Source organism: Sinohyriopsis cumingii, chromosome 11, assembly GCF_028554795.1.
Source record: "Sinohyriopsis cumingii isolate HCF-2022 chromosome 11, ASM2855479v2, whole genome shotgun sequence".
In the NCBI taxonomy this organism is placed as follows: Eukaryota; Metazoa; Mollusca; class Bivalvia; order Unionida; family Unionidae; genus Sinohyriopsis; species Sinohyriopsis cumingii.
Window position 1 is genome coordinate 11591787 of NC_142971.1, and position 19219 is coordinate 11611005.

Genomic DNA, 19219 nt, shown 5'->3' on the forward strand with positions numbered 1-19219 from the left:
CTGAATGGTATAAGAGAACTGATTCGTCAGAAATTGTTTCAGTGGTCAGACCTTGTTCAACACTTTGAGTTAGTGAATGATCGAAATGTTCATTATTTTGGTTACTTCGAGATTCACCTACAGCAATACATTGAGGAAGACAAGTTAAAGGATTATCAACATATTTTACGTGGAATCTACTTAGAGGAAGAGGAAACTTCTAAACGAACTCTGAAGTTTCGGTTACAGTATGCAAGATTTAGATTCCCTACTGGAGAACGAAGATCTCTGGCTAGAAAGTACGTGTATTGTTTCCGAAACAAAGAGACTATAAAAACAGGCTGCCATGCCACGACTTATGTCACATGTCATCCAACAGATTCCGTGGAAGGAACTCAATGACCATATTCAAACCGTGGATCATTACCATCAATTATTACAAGAACTGTATCCGTTCAATTTGGGACGACAAGTGGTGTGTGTCTTAGTGACTTGTTTTCTGGGATTTCGTTTACCAGCTGATTCTTTGTGGACTCTTTACGATCAGTACTTACCACCTCCATGGCCTTAAATGGTCACGAAAAACTCCTTTTGTTCAAAGCCTTGCGTTTTCATCTGGATACTTCTCGACCTCAACAGGAAAAAAAGATTCGTCAACTTTTAGCGACCCAAGACGTGTATGACGATGTGTGTGTAGCTTGTGACTTACACCCTCATTGGACAGATGTTCGTGATTGGAAAAAGGGGGGTTTTGAGGCTTGGACCCAAGAAGTGGCCCAGTATGCACAAGAGTTGTTCAAGGAAAAAAGTTACTTTTCAACCTGTGTTAGTGACGGTGCCAGAAGAACCCGTCACCGAGAACAACCACTCGCTTCAGGACAGGACTGTCATGGACATTCCTGAAAGGTCATTCCGGGAGGACACTTGTGTGACAATACCTCATGTAGAGACTGTAAGAACATTACACACTGTCCCTAGGACATCTTGGTTACCCAAAACATGTTGTACAGACACTTGTTTATATTTCACTTTGATCGCTTTGCTGTGTTTTATATTCCTGTACATCACTATTTGGGTTGTATGTATTTTTGTCTTTCGTGTTCATATTTGAAAAAAACATTCAATAAACGTGTTCTGAAAAAGTATATAAACTCTTGTCTTGTTTGTTTTTTCGTGTCACAAGTGACATTTCTCATACCATGGCTACCTCTGCTGTCTCTGCTCCCTCTTCCTCTACTGTCAAAGTCATCGACGAACACTTAGATCGTGCCAGTTGGGAGGCTTTGTATCTTCGCCATCCCTTTAACATGCTCATTGCTGGACCTAGCGGTTCGGGCAAAACCGAATTCGTCAAACGTTTGATCGAACATAAACATCATTTGATCGATCGGCCCCCTCAACGGATCGTGTGGTGTTACAAAGAGTGGCAATCGGCGTACAGCCTCTTGCGAGAAAGTCAAGGCGATTCCATCGTGTTTGTGGAAGGCATTCCTAAAGAAGACGATGGCATCGTCTCTGACTCCCGTCTAACCCATTTGGTCATTTTCGACGACATGTTAGGAGAAGACGAAGAAGAAATTAAACTGTGGTTCACGCGCAAAGGGCATCACCGTAATGCCAGTGTCGTTTACATCACCCAAAATTTGTTTCAACAAAGTAAAGCCCATCGCACCATCAGTCTCAATGCGCATTACGTGGTCTTGTTTAAAAGCCCTCGAGATAAATCGCAAGTGCAAGTTTTAGCCAAACAGTTAGGAACGCCTTGGCTGACTCAGGCGTACGACGATGCCACTCAAACGCCACACGCCTATTTACTCGTCGATTTGAAACCTACGACCCCCGAGGATTTGCGATTTCGTACCCACTTGTTTCACCACTGGTGCCAAGACGGAGGGCCTGTCCTGTACACGTCTCCGTCCTCGACTTCATTTCACTCCCCATGAAAAAAATCTATTAAAACCTCAGACCCTTTTTCGTCTGTCTCACACAGTGTGAACATGACGTCCCTTCAGTCGCATCTTCCCGTCAAATTGATTCGTGCCTTGTATGGCATCAGCCGAGAAAAAGATCCACAAACACGAGCCCGTGTCTTAGAAGCTAGTCTCAAAGAAGTCTTACGATGGTTCACGGTGACGGCACGTCAATTACTCCAAGGAATCATTCAGATTCCTCATCAAACTCAACGCTTTTTCGATCGAAACAAAGTCGCTTTGGTCCAACTGGCCGATCCCCGCATCGACACTCAAACCAAAAAACAAATCATTTTGAAACCTGGAGGGAGCGGTACTCTAGGAGGGGTCATCATTCGCTCACTCTTAAGATGGGATCCTAATGCCCCCAAAGTTATCCCCAAGACAAAAGTTCAACGAAGCCCCAAGAAGAAAAAGAAAAAGACCAAGTCCCCAAGAAGAACTTCTCCAGTGGCGGGACCCTCCTCTTACCAGACACCACCACCATCACCCCGGAAAAAGAAAAGAAGCCCCAAGAAAAAGAAACAGAGAAAAAGTCCTCAAAAAAAGAAAAGTCCACAGAAGAAAACTAGTCGCAAGAGAGGCACTTCGGCCAGGCCACAACCTTACACTCGCAAGCCACGACCTGCCACAACGTCTCCAGCAGCCTCACGTTTGTCCACTTCTCCGTTGATGTCACCAGGAACTGAAGAGTACTTTGAGACGTTGATTACACCAAGAACTTCTCCGTTGATGACCCCCAAAAGAACTTCCCCAGTGGCAGGACCTTCCAATTTAGCGGCAGTGGCTGCTGCTCACAAAGTACCTTCTCCCAAAATCAAAGTTCAAGAAAGATCGGGCATGTTACAAAGTTTACTGGATTTGTCCAAGCAAGAACTGGCTCGATTTAGTCCGTTACGTACCCCTGCACGACGTGTCATGCCTGTCCTCAAACTGATAAAACGTAAAGACAATCAGTGGCGACGCGTTCCAGTATAAAAAAGGCCTGTGACCGAGTAGGGTATCAGTGTTTTTAGGTGCTCCTAAAGACTCAAAGATGTCACCCTCCAGAAAACCCCAAGGAAAGAAAAGGAAAGGACTGCCACCACGTTTAGCCAAACATGGGGACCTGTTATCTGTCCTGTCCAAAGCTTCTCCACCCCTACGAAAAAAACTCATTCAAACGGCCTCCAAAGAGGTCATCGATACCGTGTGCGAATGTTGTTTGAACGTTTTGAAAGGCACGATCCCTTTGTCCAAACACCAGAAACAATGCTTAGGCAAACATCGTCACGTTCTTCGGAAAATGGTTCAAAAGAAAGTTCCCATTCGTCAGAAAAAGAAGATGTTGGTCCAACGTGGAGGTATTTTACCTCTCTTGTTAGGCCCCATACTGAAAGGAGTCTTGGGAACCATGTTGGGAGGACTGATGGGAGCAAGATAAAAAGGCCTTCGGAAGTCCCAAGATCTCAGAATCGACCGCTGACAACCCCATGGAAGGACGAAAACTAGCTTTAGTGCCTTACAAACGATGGATGGAATACCATCGGTGGCAAGAACAACGCACCCCGCATTTACCTCCCAATCCCAATTTGAGCGAGATGTCCCAGTTACAACACGAATTGCAGTCCTTGATGGATCGCCAAGATTTGTCCGAAACAGAAAAATCGCAAAAGTACGGTCAACTCTTGCAACGAGTACAACTCTTTCACCAGAAAGCTTTAGACGAAACAGCTCTACCCACTTTGAAAGATTTTAAGACCTTGATGAAAAGTCCAGCACCATCACCAGTACCACCAGTACCCGCGACCAAGACAGAAAAAGGAAAAGTAGAAGAAGAAGAAGAAGGGTTTCAAACTCCACCAGAAAAAGTACGCAAGTTAACAACACCACCTACCTCCAGAATTGGATGGATTAAAAAGATGATGGCCACCCCTTCTTCCTCACAAGAGAAAAAGAAAGTGAAGACAGAAGTGAAGACAGAAGTGAAACAAGAACCGATATCCCCTGCTCAGACATCCTCCTCTTCGACACCTATTGCTGGCCGCACACGCAAAGCCTTGCAATCCAAGAAAATACCCCAAGAGAAAAAGAGTAGCCTCTTCCAAGAGTGGGTGTCTTATTAAGACACCAATCAACACAAAAAAAATGGAAAAAGTCTTAGCTAGCATTTACTACGATCCCTCGCATCCTGCAGGTTACGCAGGAGTTCAAAAATTGTATCGTGCTGCCAAAACGCGACTGAAAAGTCTCCGTTTACCTCAAGTGCAACGATGGTTACAAGAACAAACTACCTACACTTTACACAAACCCATTCGACGCAAGTTTGCCAGAAGTCGCACCCGAGTGGAAGGCATCGATCATCAATGGCAAGCCGATTTAGCCGATGTCTCTCATTTGGCCAGCTACAATCGTGGCTACAAATATTTGTTTTGTGTCATCGACGTCTTTTCCAAATTTGCCTGGGTCGTGCCTTTGACTTCCAAATCGAGCAGCGAGTTAGTGCGAGCCCTGCAACGGGTGTTGAAACAAAGCGGTCGTCACCCTCTTCGATGGCAAACGGACAAAGGCACCGAATTTCTGAACCAAGCTTTCCAAAATGAATTAAAGAAACGTGACATTCATTTTTTTACCACCGAGAATCCCGAAACCAAAGCCAGCATCGTGGAGCGTTTTCAACGCACTTTGAAAGAACGCATGTGGAAATATTTTACGCATCACCACACTCTGAAGTACATCGACATCTTACCGCACCTGGTGCAAGCGTACAACCAATCTTACCATCGAAGCATCGGACGTGCCCCGCAAGACGTGACTCCCGACAATGAAGTGTTGGTGTTTGAGCGTCTGTTCGGTACGTCCCCGACGAGGGCTGTCCCCAAGAAAAGTGGAGAGTTGACCGTAGGAGATTGGGTGCGCATTGGCAAAACCAAACGCACTTTCGACAAAGGTTACTTACCTAACTGGACGACCGAATTGTTTCGCGTCACTGGACGAGTGCATGGCCGTCATCCTGCCGTCTATAAATTGGAAGACATGAACGGAGAAGTACTCAAAGGAACGTTTTATTTGCCCGAGTTACAACGTGTCACCAAAAAAGAAGACGACGTGTACGACATCGAAAGCATTCTCGAACGCAGAACCCGTAAAGTGGGCAAACGACGTGTCAAAGAAGTCAAAGTACGTTGGAAAGGATATCCACCCAGTTTCGATTCTTGGATCGACGCTTCGCAAGTCATCGACTATAAAAAGAAGAAGTGACCATCATGCCCTTTCACACATCAGACGCAGCTACGTCGACCAGTCCTTCTTCCCCTAGTTCTTCTGTGCAAGATTTACAAAAACAACCCTTGTGGGTGTGGTGTGGAGAACGTGTGCCTAAAACGCAAATCGTCTTTTTCTGCCAAATCTTCGTGGTGTATTGTGTCATCGGGGCAGCCATCGCCAATTTGAGTTTGCAACAAGGAGACAAACAATTGTGGACCATTTTATTGAGCAGTTGCATCGGTTACCTACTTCCCAATCCCTCCCTGAAATTCTCCTCGAACGGGAACGTTGTGTCCAGTGCCAGTGTCAGTGCCAGTCACCACTCCAACCACAACCAGAACCCCATTTTGGGCGGAGACACGCCTCTGACATCCAGTAATATCCCCTCGGACAGCCACAGAACTCTGGAATTATGAGTCACCAAAACCAATTTTACTTAACCTTACCCAGTGACAGTTCCATGGAGGTGTTTCCCAACAACACGTTGTGCTGTTACACGGCCAAATTACCTCAAGCCATCCCCTTAGATCACGAAGCCCATTGGGAAGTGGCTTTAGTAGAAATGATTCACCCGACCCAAGTCCTCAATGTCATTCCCCAGCAAAATTGTTTTACGGTGGAAGTTCATGACTCACATTTGCAACAAGAGTTGGATAAGACTAGTAGCACATATACCAATAAAACCTATAATGAGAAAACTAAAACGTGGACCTACAACTTTGTGATTCTCCCAGGCTATTATTTCAGTGGTCAACATTTGGTCAACACCATAGCTACCAAGTTTAATAGTGTGTTTGGGGAAGCTTTTAAGAATGCCAATGTCAATGCCAATGTCAGGAACAAAAGTGTCGCCATGGAGTACCACAAAGTAGCTCGTCGCTTCTTGATGAAATTTGAGCGAAGTAAAATCGTGTCCATTCAATTTTGTCCTGAATTGTTTGACATATTGGGCGGTAACACGGAGATGAGGAAGAAATTAGAACAAAAAATACCACCCGAATTACCCATCATTTACGACAACGTGACTTTTGGCCAGTATTTTAATAGCCCGGTAGAACTGAACCAAGGACTGAATTTGATCTTTGTGTACTCCGATGTGGTGGAATACAACGTGGTGGGACATACCTCTGTGCCGTTACTGCGTGTCATTCCTTTCAAAGTGGATTCTGCCACGAACGCTGACGAGGAAGGTGGAAACACTTATCATGTCCACCGCGAATTTGTCCATCCTCACTATTTGCCGGTCAGCAAGTCGTATTTGGACACGGTCAACATTACTATAAAAGGAGATTTGGGACAAAATATTCCATTCACCAAAGGAAAAGTCACGGTGAAACTCCATTTTCGAAAACGGTTCTCTCACGACTCGTAAGTCATGTATCCAGTGTACCGAGGGGTGGCTCGACAACGAGGACACGGTTTAGGAGACATGTTAAAATCGGCCTTTCGTTCGGTGGCCCCGGTGTTGAAACCGATGGTGACACGCGGATTGCACGCTTTGAAAGATGCGGCACTGACACAAGGCAAAGAATTTCTCCAAAATGTCATCATCGACAAACAAAACCCTAAAGAAGCCTTCATGAGGGCAGGTAAAAATGTCTTGCTGCAAACGGGCAAAGACATTTTGGGCCGACGAGACACACCTATAAATGCCCTGCACGCTACCGAGTCAAGCATTCAGCAAGGACAAGGCAGAAAGAGACGACGAAGAAGAAAACACCCTTTCACCAGACTTCAAGCGAGAAAGGCCAAAAAAAGAAGAACCGTTCGAGACTTAGACGTTTTCGATTATTGAAACACAGAACAAAATGATGCACCGAGAGTCTTGCGCTTGTTCCAAGACGGAACTGGATCTGTTTGCCATGCCCCCCACCATGATGACCATGCAAGAATCCCAATGGGTGGAATTTCATCCCGTCTCCTCACTGACCGATTCCGCTCCCATCGAGTTTGAAATCAAAGGACAGCCCGAAGATTACATCGATCTGAATAGCAGTTACTTGTACTTGAAAGTCCAAGTTCTAAAAAAAGATGATAAAGGAGTAGAAGACGATGATAATATAGCTCCCGTCAACAATTTCATGCATTCCTTGTTCAGCTCAGTGGATTTGTACTTGAATAACAAACTGGTCAGCAGCAGCATGGATACTTACCCTTACCGTGCCTACCTGGAAAATCTCTTGACGTACGGAACAGATGCCAAGTCAAGTCATCTCAATGCCTGTGTGCTGTGGGCAGATGACACAGCGGGCAAGTTCGACGACATAGATCCAAGCAATGAAGGCTTTGAGGCAAGAGAACAGAAAATCTTAAACAAGAGGAGTTTAGAACTGATGGATCGTTTGCATTTGGACATGTGGTTGCAAGAGAAATATTTGCTGAACGGGGTGAATGTTCGCTTGAGACTGAATCGTAGCAGTACCACTTTCCATTTGCAGGCTCTTAATCTTGACAAGGCTCCTAAAAGCATAATCCAAGAAGCCAAACTCTACGTACGACGCGTAGAAGTGTTACCCAAAGTGGGTAACGACATCAGTCAAACGTTGAGCAGAACGACCGCCAAGTATCCCATCCGACGTGTGGAAGTGAAAACGTTCACCATTCCTGCTGGACAGCATTCCATGATCGAAGATCATCTGTTTCAAGGACAGCTACCCAAGCGTTTAATCCTTGGTATGGTCCTGAATTCAGCCTTCAACGGAGCCATCAAAGAAAATCCTTTCCACTTTCAACACTTCAACGTGAAGAAAATCGAAGTCAGTCGTGATGGCAAGACCTTGTGTACCCGACCTTTCGAACCTGACTTTGCCAACAACAATTACTTGAGATCGTACTTGTCCCTGTACGAAGCCACCGGCCAGTTAGGAACCAACACCAGTCACGGCATTGAGTATGAGGATTATGCAGGAGGCTATGCTTTGTGGGCTTTCGATTTCACTCCAGACCAAGGCAGCGACGAGGGACATTTCCACCCTATAAAATCAGGCCAGATTCGTGTGGAACTTCAGTTTGCAGCAGAACTGAAACATACAGTGAACGTCATCCTGTATGCAGAATTCGATAATACGATAGAAATCAACAGTTTGAGAGAAGTCATTCTAGATTATTAGAAAGCCATGGAAGACTGTTATCCCTCTTTACCTAGTGGAGAAACTTTGGACATGAAATGTGAGGAGACTGTGGAAGAAGAAGTGATCATGATGAAGTCGAGATGGCCAGAACAAGAAGCCCATTTAGTCTCCTGTTTTGCCAAACACTTGGTCGACAAAATAACAGAACTGATCAAGAAAAATTGCTATGGATGTCAAAACGATCATCCCAGTCAAATTCAACACGATAAATGCCTAATGTTGAGTCAAGAAGAAAAATTGGACGAGTATCTGGACGAAGCTTGGAGTCTCATCTCGAACAAAGACGTGTTGCATCAGTGGTATAAAGACTTGCGTGAACATTCTTGTCCACCATTAACCACTCAAGAGATCCATCGTATCGAAGCTCTCCTGAATCAGAGTGAGGAAACAGAACGAATAACCGTTTATTCGTCAGACATTTTCAAGCAAAAAGTCAGGATCGAATTGACAACGTATTATTACCTGTGAAGAAAAAACACAAAACAATGGATACCTGGGAACTTTATTACCTTTTGAACCACAGTTCGTATACGTCTTCTTGGAATCCCGTCGTCTGTGCTAAAGATGAACTCCCTCATCGCAAACCTAAAGACCATCAAGCTTACGTGATCAACACGGACGAAAGTCATCTCCCAGGAACCCACTGGGTAGCCGTCTACTTTCCTCAAGAAGGCTGTGTGGAATATTTCGATTCGTACGGATTGCCACCTTTGGAAGACGATATCATCGACTTTATGAGAAGAAATGCTCAAACCACCCGATTCAATAATGTGAAATTACAAGGCACAGATTCCTTGGTGTGTGGACAGTACTGTGTGTATTTTCTGCATCATCGCAGCCTGGGCTATTCCTTAGAACATTTAGTGACTCATTTCGATCCTCGTTCTTCTGCTAGAAACGATGTGAAAGTAGATCGATGGTTTTGTGACCATTATGCTTATCTTTTGTCTCAAGCTAGGAAACGTAGTGTCCATCAATGGCCTAATGATTTCCAACAGTGGAAATCACAATTTCATTCACAACGTTGTCAGCCTTGTTTAAAGTAGATTGTATTTGAAGAAAAGAATGTTAGTGATTTGAAAAAAAATTGTTTGATGTTATCATGTTGAATTATTGTTAAAAATGTTGTTGTTTAGTGTTAAGTGATTTTTTGAATAAAAAATGTTGTGTTTTGAAAAAAATGCCTTTGTGGTTTGTTTAGCTATAAGAATGTTGGATTGATGCTCTTTCATTTCTTACTATCCCTCTCATGAACGTTGCGGCTCGAAAACCGTGTGGGGGATGTTTTCCTTCACGTCCGCGCTTTCACTTTAAGAACCGGGTTGTTCCCAGTCTAGCCATCCATTGTCGACTCATCCTCCTAAGAAGATGTGCTCCAAACTAGCTAAGCTCAACGAAGCCTACGTGAATTTGCATAGGGTCAGACACAGTCTGATACCGAAGCCAGAAGAAATAGAGAATGTGAGAATGTTAAAAATCACTGAAGACCTGATAGAAGAGCTCTTCAGAGAAGAAATGAACAAGGAGAAAGAAGAATGGACAGAGAAGTACAGACTTCAGAGACAGCAGCAACAGCAGCAACAACAGCAACAGCAGCAACAGCAGCAACCTGAAGCTGACAGAGGCTTTGTCGATTGTCGTATCGACACCAAAGAATTCTTCTTCTCTTTCCGAAGAAGCAGACCTATCGCCAGAAAGTCTATCCTCAGAGGACATCGCATTCTTAGAAACTAAAAAGAATGCCATAGCAAAACAAAAAACAGCCCTTTTCAGGGCTACCCAATACTCTAGAAAAGAAATAACTATTAATTTGCCAATGTGTGTAGGTAGAGTAGTGTGAAAATAAACACTAACTCTTTATTTAAAAATATGAGGGTATGTGTTTGTGTGTTTGTGTTTATAAGTGATAAAGTAGGTTGGTGTGGATAGTAGATTAAAATGATGTTAGTTTTTTGGGCTGTTTGAGGTGTATATTTGGGGTTAGATTGGATTGCTTTGAGTATGTGGATAGTCTATTGAAGTGATGGGTAGCATAAAAAAGTGAGCGAGTGTTTCTTTTAGGTCCGCGCGTTGTTGGTGTTTTTTTGGTCATGATCTAGGTAAGATGAATTTTATGTTTTTAGGGGATGTTTTCCTTCACGTACGCGCTTTCAGTATAAATTGAAACTCGTTCGGCAGTCCAGCTACCCTTGTTGATTGATCAACACAGCCAGAAGAATGACTAGCAGAATAGTGAAACTGTTAGAACTCCAGATGCACCTGGAATATGCCAGGCGGATAGTAAACGAACTATCAGCGGAGGCTATCGTAGAAGAAGCAAGAATAAAGAAGGAAGAAGAGGAGAGAAGACAGAGGGAAGAGGAGGAAAAGAAAAGAGAAGAGATGATGTCGTTTAATATTCCTGAAACAGAGAATTGGGGTGTTGAAGCGAATCATCCTCCCTCTGCGCTCCCCAGAAGAAAGGTGAAAGAAGACTGGGGAAGAAGATGCGTGTGCGGTGCCAGGCCAGGAAGGTGCAACCATTAGATAGGTGAATCTGGAGTTTTAAAAAACAGCCCTTTTCAGGGCTACCCAATACTCTAGAAAAGAAATAACTATTAATTTGCCAATGTGTGTAGGTAGAGTAGTGTGAAAAATAAACACTAACTCTTTATTAATAGTGGAAGTGTATGTGTTTGTAAGAGCTAAGGTATGTTTGTGTGAATAGTAGATTATGGGTTTTTTAGCAAATGTGGAGAGTATAGTTAGGGTTATATTATATGAAATGAGAAAGTAGGGGGATGTTTTCCTTCACGTACGCGCGATGTTGGGTCATAATCTAGGTAAGATCCATTTTATGTTTTAGGGGGATGTTTTCCTTCACGTTCGCGCTTTTCGTATAAGAACCCACAGTATTAGTTGTTCAAACCATTCTGCAAAGAATACAAAGAAGATGGCGTCAAACCACCTTAACAAAATGGAAAAATTGCAAAACGTCATGGACAATTTAGGAATGTTTGAGCAAATGTTGGTTAACCTAAACGAGGATCACTACTCATATAGTCCCCATAGAGTGAAGATGGAGATAAACAGTTTACGAAAAATGAAGGTAATCATTAGTGATCTGTTGAAAGAAATAAAGGAGGAAAAGGAGGATGAAGAGGAAAGGATAAGGATGAGAGAATGGAATGAAAAAATTGAAAAAGAAGAAGAAAATGAAAAGAGGAAGAAAGAAGAGGAGGAAGAGAAGAAGAAAGAAGAGGAGAAGAAAAAAAAGAAAGAGAAGAAGAGTGTAGGAGATAAAATAAGAACTTGGTGGAGGAAAAGAAGAAATTAGAAGAAGAAAACCCAAAGGCCCTTTTCAGGGCCAGCCATATTTCTCGAAAAGAGATAGTCTTTGAATTGCCTACCCCTTTTTTAAATTTAAATTTAAATTTAAATTTAAAAAAAACTTTTTAAAAAAAAAAAAAATCCCATGTTAAATTCCCCTTGTACGTATAGTATCCCACGATTTATTCCCATGTTAAATTCCCCTTGTACGTATAGTATCCCACGATTTATTCCCATGTTAAATTCCCCTTGTACGTATAGTATCCCACGATTTATTCCCATGTTAAATTCCCCTTGTACGTATAGTATCCCACGATTTATTCCCATGTTAAATTCCCCTTGTACGTAGAGTATCCCACGATTTTATTCCCATGTTAAATTCCCCTTGTACGTAAAGTGTCCCACGATTTTTCTCCATGTTAAATTTCCATTGTACGTAAAGTGTCCCAAGGGTGTTTTTAATGCTAATTCCCATTGTACGTAAAGTGTCCCCATATACTACTCTCTAACCACTAGGCCACTGGAGCGGTCTTAGACAAATACTAGTATTAACAATAGGCGATATATTTATCTTCACAAAAATTTGAGAATTTATTCAAGAGGATAATATGGTTAATGCCTCTTTTAGCTGTCAAAAGTTTGCACTGGTCGTCTCTTGATAAACTGAATCTAAATATATGAAAACAGAACTAAGAAAATGTTAAGTTATCAAAATGCATCTGAAACTATTAGGGATGTCTTTAAAACCTTTCATGTGTATGCGTAATTTCCCATGACACATGCTATGAGGATGGAATACAATCTGTCGGTGTCAAAATCTTGTATTTACATTAACAATATACTATTATACACAAATTTTATGAATCTTAGCGTTTTAGAACTTAAGTTAAACTCATTCAGTACATTGTTTCTCTTTCAACATAAATTTAAGGATTTACCAATTTTCCGGGAGGTAAAAATACTACCTTGAAATTAGAAGTCAGTGTATACGTAGATTCACAGCTACAGACGTTCTAAATAGTAGGCTAATGTTACAATAGACAAAGGTTTCTGATTCAAAATTTTCTTTTAACGCCTTTTTAATAATCTAAAGTCATTAATGAACTCATTATTTAAAGCAGCTTTATCTTCTGCATGTTTTATTATTTTCGGTATGTGTGCACGTGTTTGTACGGGGGGAGATTATTATCCCCCACCCCGCCATCATCCCGTCCCCGCTTGATCAAACATCAAATCAAATGTTCTAACTTGTACACTTCAATATCCCAAGAGCTAACTATGCTAGATAAACTTATAGTATTAAAAACATGACGTTTTGAACACTTGTTGTTAATTCATGGATCATGTAGAAGAATTTGTATTCTTGTTCTAGCTTCTCAGAAGAAGAAATCATCAGATTAAGAAGAATAATTACTAACATGCTGATGACTGAGATTGCTCACCTTTGTATGCGGTCTCCACTGAATGAGATATTTTCAGACTGTTGATCGACTCCATAGCAACGAGGATAGCAAGAATATGGAAAGCAAATCCGGTTGAATACATCCTTTCCTTTTTGACCTATACAAGCAGAACAAAACATTGAGGAAGTGGAAAAGAAAAAGCAAAATGTAAATCTGTCCAGCATTTATTTGGTTGAGTACGCTGTCTAAAAGTGTTAAAATCAAGATGACTGATGCGATAATCGATCTGAAAGCAGCTCTGATTTTTCAGCCGTATGTGCGATACAGTGCAAATGCGAAATGATGCACACGGGATAACCAAACATTTATTCTTCAGGTGTTGATTTTTTCAAGATATTTTGAATAATTGTGATACTATTTTAAAAGAGTAGAAACTTTATCATGGATTCTTTTGTACTCGAGGATTACTTTAGCCAACGCCTTCAACAGATTGTAGGAAGACCGCTGCCATTGCTAACATTCAACACTCTAGTTTCGCCTTTTACCCAGCAATTGAAAAAAACTAATATTCTTAATTTTTCAAAGGTACATAGAGACAGAAAAAAGGACAGAGGAATTAAGGGTTCTTAGCAATGCATAATTCAGTAAGGTGGTTAGGAAATGGTATTCTGAAGAAACGGCTAAAACTTCTGGTCGTAGTGATGTCCTGTTGCTTTCAGTTAAGTATCGTGCATCATTTAGTAGTGAGTGTGTGAAAGAATAATTTAGAATAAAAAACATTCCATACCTTTTGAGACGTTAATGCAGTGTACAACAATATGGTTTGTGTATGTAGTGAATATGAAATACCAATGCCGCTTACGAAAAATCCATTTAATGGCAAGAAAAACTGGATTTTGAATAAAGCTTGAGAAAATTGAACACGATTTTTCAGAAAAACAGATTTCATGACAGATTTGAAGTTAATCATGTATAACTTTAAAGTCAGTAAGTACTATACGTGATGTTGGACTATACCACACCCACCCACCCGTTAAGCTAATTAGTATTAACACAGCTAGCAAGCTGGGGGGAGTTTACTAATGACAAAATGCATGGGGTTTGTTACCAGTATCAGATGATGTAGGTTATGTGGTCTGTACAATGCTTTAGAAAAAAATAATAAACCTCCAGAAGCAGTACAATGAGAAGTGGTACAGATAATCATCGTACAAGGTGAATTCAATAGATTAAATGGATTGTAATAACTTTATGAGAACAGTCATGAATTTACTTCAAAAACATATTAAATCAAAATATAAGTAATTATTACCTGCTATCTTTTCGTATTGTCAAGTTCAATATGTTATTCTTTAGTTTTTACTTGTTGATTCCAGTATTGTTCTCTGTCACTACCTCCTCGTGCTTTCTGAGTACAAATCAGCTCGTAACAAGATTCACTATCCGGCTTTCGTCACTACGCGAAAAATGCCTTAGCTAATTAGAGGTGTGTATTCCATCGTGCCAATATATACATGACCACGCACGGACTTTAAATGCTTTTTACGAGTATTCCAAATTTTGGACGTTGAATATAAAACTATACGGAAATAATATCATGTTTTTCGGTATGAGAAACAATGAATCGAGATGTTGTCAAGCATGGTGAACACACCATACAAATTTGTAATGAACTTGGGGGAACTTTCCAGGAACCGCATTCGTTGTTGTTTTGTTTTCTTTTTAAAGTTGTGAAATATAATGTACAATTTACAGACAAAAAGAACAACGCACGAAAAGGAATATAACGTGTATATTGCAGTCGACTTACAATTCCAGCTCCTTAAGGGATACTGGTGATGCAGTGCAGGTTGGGGTTGGGGGATTGTACTCTGGTTGTGTAGAAATGGATACATTTTATTAATAGTTCTATCCCATTTATTTCAGTTAAGTATCCTGCGACAGTTAGCAGCGAGTGTGTAAAAGAATAAAATAATAAAATTCTCTTTACCATTCTTCCACAGACATGGATGCAGTGTACATAGTGAAAATGAATTGTCATTGACACTTATAAATAATAAATTTAGTGGCGTGATGAGTGTGTGTGTGATTTGGATTTTTAACGTAGGTCAGATAAGAATGTTCATATCGAAGCATTTCTAACATATGTATGCAGAGGCTGATCCAGAAACTTCTTTTTCCTTTGTGTGTGTGTGTGTGTGTGTGTGTGTGTGTGTGATTAGGATTTTTAACGTAGCTTTAACAATTTTTTCAGTCATATAGCTACGATGTCTGCAGTGTGGCAGCTTATAGTGATGTACAGCACTGGGGCATCATGCCACAGACATGTACATGTAGCATGATGTCCCACCCAGTCACATTATTGTGACACCAGGCCGACCAGTTCTAACACTAACCTCTTAATGATGCGTGCCTAACTAGACAGCTGTTAGTGCCACTAGTATAAGTCTTTGGTATGACTCGACCGGGGTTCGAACCCACGACCTCTCGCATCGTAGGCGGACGCTCTAACCACTAGGCCACCGGAGCGGTCATTTGCAAAGTGAAGTGGACCTTGCATAAAACTTGGAGAAATTGAACATGAACTGTACATACTGTTTGCAAATAAAATGGATTCTAAGTATTCCTGAACAAGTTTGACTTTAGTTACAAAGAAAATCAAGGGATGGGGATTCTAACCTGTAACAATATAATACACGGGAAGACAACGGTCCGCACCCCTCGGTAGTTCCAACACTGTTAGTTTATCCTAATTGCGTCTGCTAATTTCCAACTTAGGCGAGTCGTAATCAAGAATAGTTCAATTTTCAAAACAGCTCGACACACTTCGTCCAATTTGTGATATAATGGAGAAAATGCAATAATTGTTCGCCGATCTCGACGTCTAGACAATAGCCGTCTAGAAATGCCGTTTTGCATTCGGATAGTCTTGGATTTCACTATTGACCGAAAGGTAAGATCCGAACAAACTCGAGTGCGCATAAAATATTGAACACAATTTTACAATTAGATAATTAACAGTATCTACGCTACTAATCTAATTTTACCATGGCACAATAAAATTGTTCATTTAGCATCACAACAAGGAGTTTCTGCGCCGATGTATATATGTATTGCTTTTCAAAATGTTGCACGATTAAACTCTCAAGAACATAGTCAAATGATGTTTGAAACACTTGTAGTTAGTGAAGTTTTTTTTACAGATAAATGGACATCAAGAACCATCTGAAGATATATTATTCAATTTATACCAAAAGTATGTAGCACGTGCATATCATCGTTTAATGACATTTATGGGACGTGATCAAAATATAGATACTGGTTTGCAGATATCTCAGCGGGATTTTATAACTCTATATCCGTTCTATTACTTTTCGCTGGAACATCTTGATTTATATAGACAATCTGCTGTTGATATTAACTTTCGAGCTCGTTTAAACCCCCTTGTGCTGATTACAGAGCAATTTCTGTCATGCTTAGCGATAAAGCAATGTTACTTGAAAGTGTTGGTGGACGAATGAGAATTATCAATGCTCCAGTAGAAAACATTTAGATAAATAGCTCATGATATTATAATGCCATATCAACATGTTAGCTACAGTCTGACTCCGGGTCAGATTAAAAAGATTCAATCAAATTCAGCAAATAACTGCGGAATAAAAATATCACTAAAAAAGATCAGATCACAGGTGGTCAAAATAAACTATCATTATCAGAACGTCAACTTAAATATTTCAATAGCGCCAAACAAATACAGGCGTTAAACTTTGTCTCTGAGCGGGTGTCATTAAAGATTCAATTAAAACAGATGGTATTTTTCAGCTTTACCAGCGTTAATAGCCGCTGCAGTTACAGCTATTGGAAAAGCAGCTGCACTTGGTGCTGTTGGAATAGCTGCTGGAATGGCATTAAAGAAAGCAACAGGAAAAAGATTTTAAAAAGGGGAAAGGTCTAAGATTACCAGGAACCCCTTATCGATACGGAAAAAGTCTGAGGCTTCCAGGAACACTTCGTTAATATTTTCACTGTCAAATTTTGATTTACTTGATGCTGCTAAAAAATTAAATATAAAAAAATATTCGAGTTGTTTTTATGCGTGATCAATTTACCAGAACGACCAAAAATTATATTGAAACTGGTATCATTAATCTTGATGAAGGTTCTCGCCGCGGTATTCATTGGGTTGCATATGCAATTGGTCCACCTGGAATTATTTATTTTGATTTGTATGGATTAGCGCCACCAAACGAATTCTTAAGTTACACAAAAACAATACAAACTCCAGTTTGGTATTTTACATTACCAACACAAATAATAACAGATCCGCCAGTATACGGCCGTGAAGTATCGAGATCAACATTACCACCTCTGAAGGTCGTGTACGATTATACAAGTAGCCGATACTCGTTTTAAACAGATCTTAAAGTATAACGGCAGATTTTACGGAAGATCTTCTTCTATCAAAGACAAGAAAAAAACAGATGATACTGATTTGTCAAATTACGCGACTAAAGATGAACTCGCTGATAGTATGAACCTCTCTAGCGCTGGCCGAGATGAAGTTGTTGTTTTTCGGGATAAATACAGTATTTCACAAACGAGTAATCTTAAATGAAATAACATAATTCGTAGAGGTCTCGGCGCTACCACGGATAATATTCCAGTATTTAGTGACGGCGGTAGATCAGAGACTCAAATATATAAATCGCAACTATTTGAAATAAAATTGCAAAAAGTGTTGCTAATTGTTTACGATCTACCGGTGATATAATGGCAGGTGAACTCAGCATTGATGGAAATATAATAGTTGTTTTAAGAGATCAAACATCTGATGAAGATGAGGCAACAAAAGAAATATTTAGACAATAACTATAATACAGTATATACTAAATTAAACACGATACAAGCTGACTATGACGCTCATGTAAGTATATTTTTTAATCTTTGTAGAATAAAATCGCAGATTTTGGAAGTCAGTTGACTGCAAGACGTAAAACTCGGCGATATTAAAACAGCCATATCAGATATTGAAACGATTAGGAAAAAAACCTAGATGTTATAAGTGGAATTCCTGACATCGTTAAAGAAATTAATTTGATTAAAATTCTCCACAAGCAGATTACCAACATAGTATATACAGTGTCATCAGGATTCTCAACATGGTCACAGCAAAATAACACTACAAAACATACTGCTCAGCGGTACAGAATTTAATATATTTACTACGTATCCTTGACGTCATTCAGCCGATAGTTTTTCTGGAACCGTGTATATTGTGTTAAGTAGCGGAGACGAAGAAATATTTATACTGGAATCATTTGGTAAGAAACCAACGGCAGCGTCTTACTGGTGGTGTCTGGAATTTGTCGCCGAAACACCTCAATTGATTACTAAATAAAATATAATGAACCTTCCGATCAACGTTCAACGTGATGTTGTAGCGCAACATTAGAGATACAAACAAGCAAGTGAATGGCATACAAATAAAAAATATCGTTGACGATTATACAGTAAAAGTAAATATAATCGCAGACGTATAGTTGTCGTTGACATTATTGTTTATTCAGCGTCTGCTCTTACTGCTGGAACCGACTTATTATTATCAACAATAGCGATGACACCAGCAGTTGTAATAATTTGAGTTTCAGCTGTAACACCGATATCATTGCAAAAGAATATCCACGTTCACAAACGCAAAATTACATGGTTGTATAATAAAATTACATACAGCAAGGCTAGCATACTCCAAATTATCCTCGTTATTATCAACAAGTCTTAGTCATGGAAAAATGTCAGATTTTGAGTTCACGGAGATGATTACAATCTACAAAGAAGCAATGACTGTAATTGATTCAGAAAATCGGGATTTAAATAATGTCAACTCCGAACGAGCTACTTCAGCAGATTGTAACGAACACAACTCAACAAAAACAACAATGATATCAGTAAACTCAACTAATCCTGAATTTAATGTTAATTTTCCAACTGCAATTCCAGCGAAAGAAATAGCGTCTGCACAATTACGTGCATATCACAATTGGTCGAATATCAGATCAAAATCATATTTGCAAATAAAATAAAGATGATGGAACGCCAGACTGGAATGTTGTCAGAATTCCAACAGGCAGTTATCAAATCGAACAAATCAATGATGAATTCCAAACTAGAATAAAATCTTTTA

At 40.3% G+C, this 19219-nt stretch overlaps 1 protein-coding gene across 2 annotated transcripts in view; it reads right to left on the reverse strand.

Moving 5' to 3' along the window:
* LOC149787611 (A disintegrin and metalloproteinase with thrombospondin motifs 6-like) overlaps nt 1-14485 on the reverse strand; it is a 69231-nt gene extending 54746 nt beyond the window's left edge. For both annotated transcript variants that reach the window (XM_089975617.1, XM_089975616.1), the window contains exons 1-2: nt 14351-14485; nt 13078-13195 (exon numbers count right to left, since the gene is read on the reverse strand). In XM_089975617.1, the coding sequence (XP_089831743.1) occupies nt 13078-13180 (103 nt within the window). In that variant the 5' untranslated portion in view covers nt 13181-13195; nt 14351-14485. The remainder of the gene's footprint in view (nt 1-13077; nt 13196-14350) is intronic.
* Nucleotides 14486-19219: the final 4734 nt, after the last annotated feature.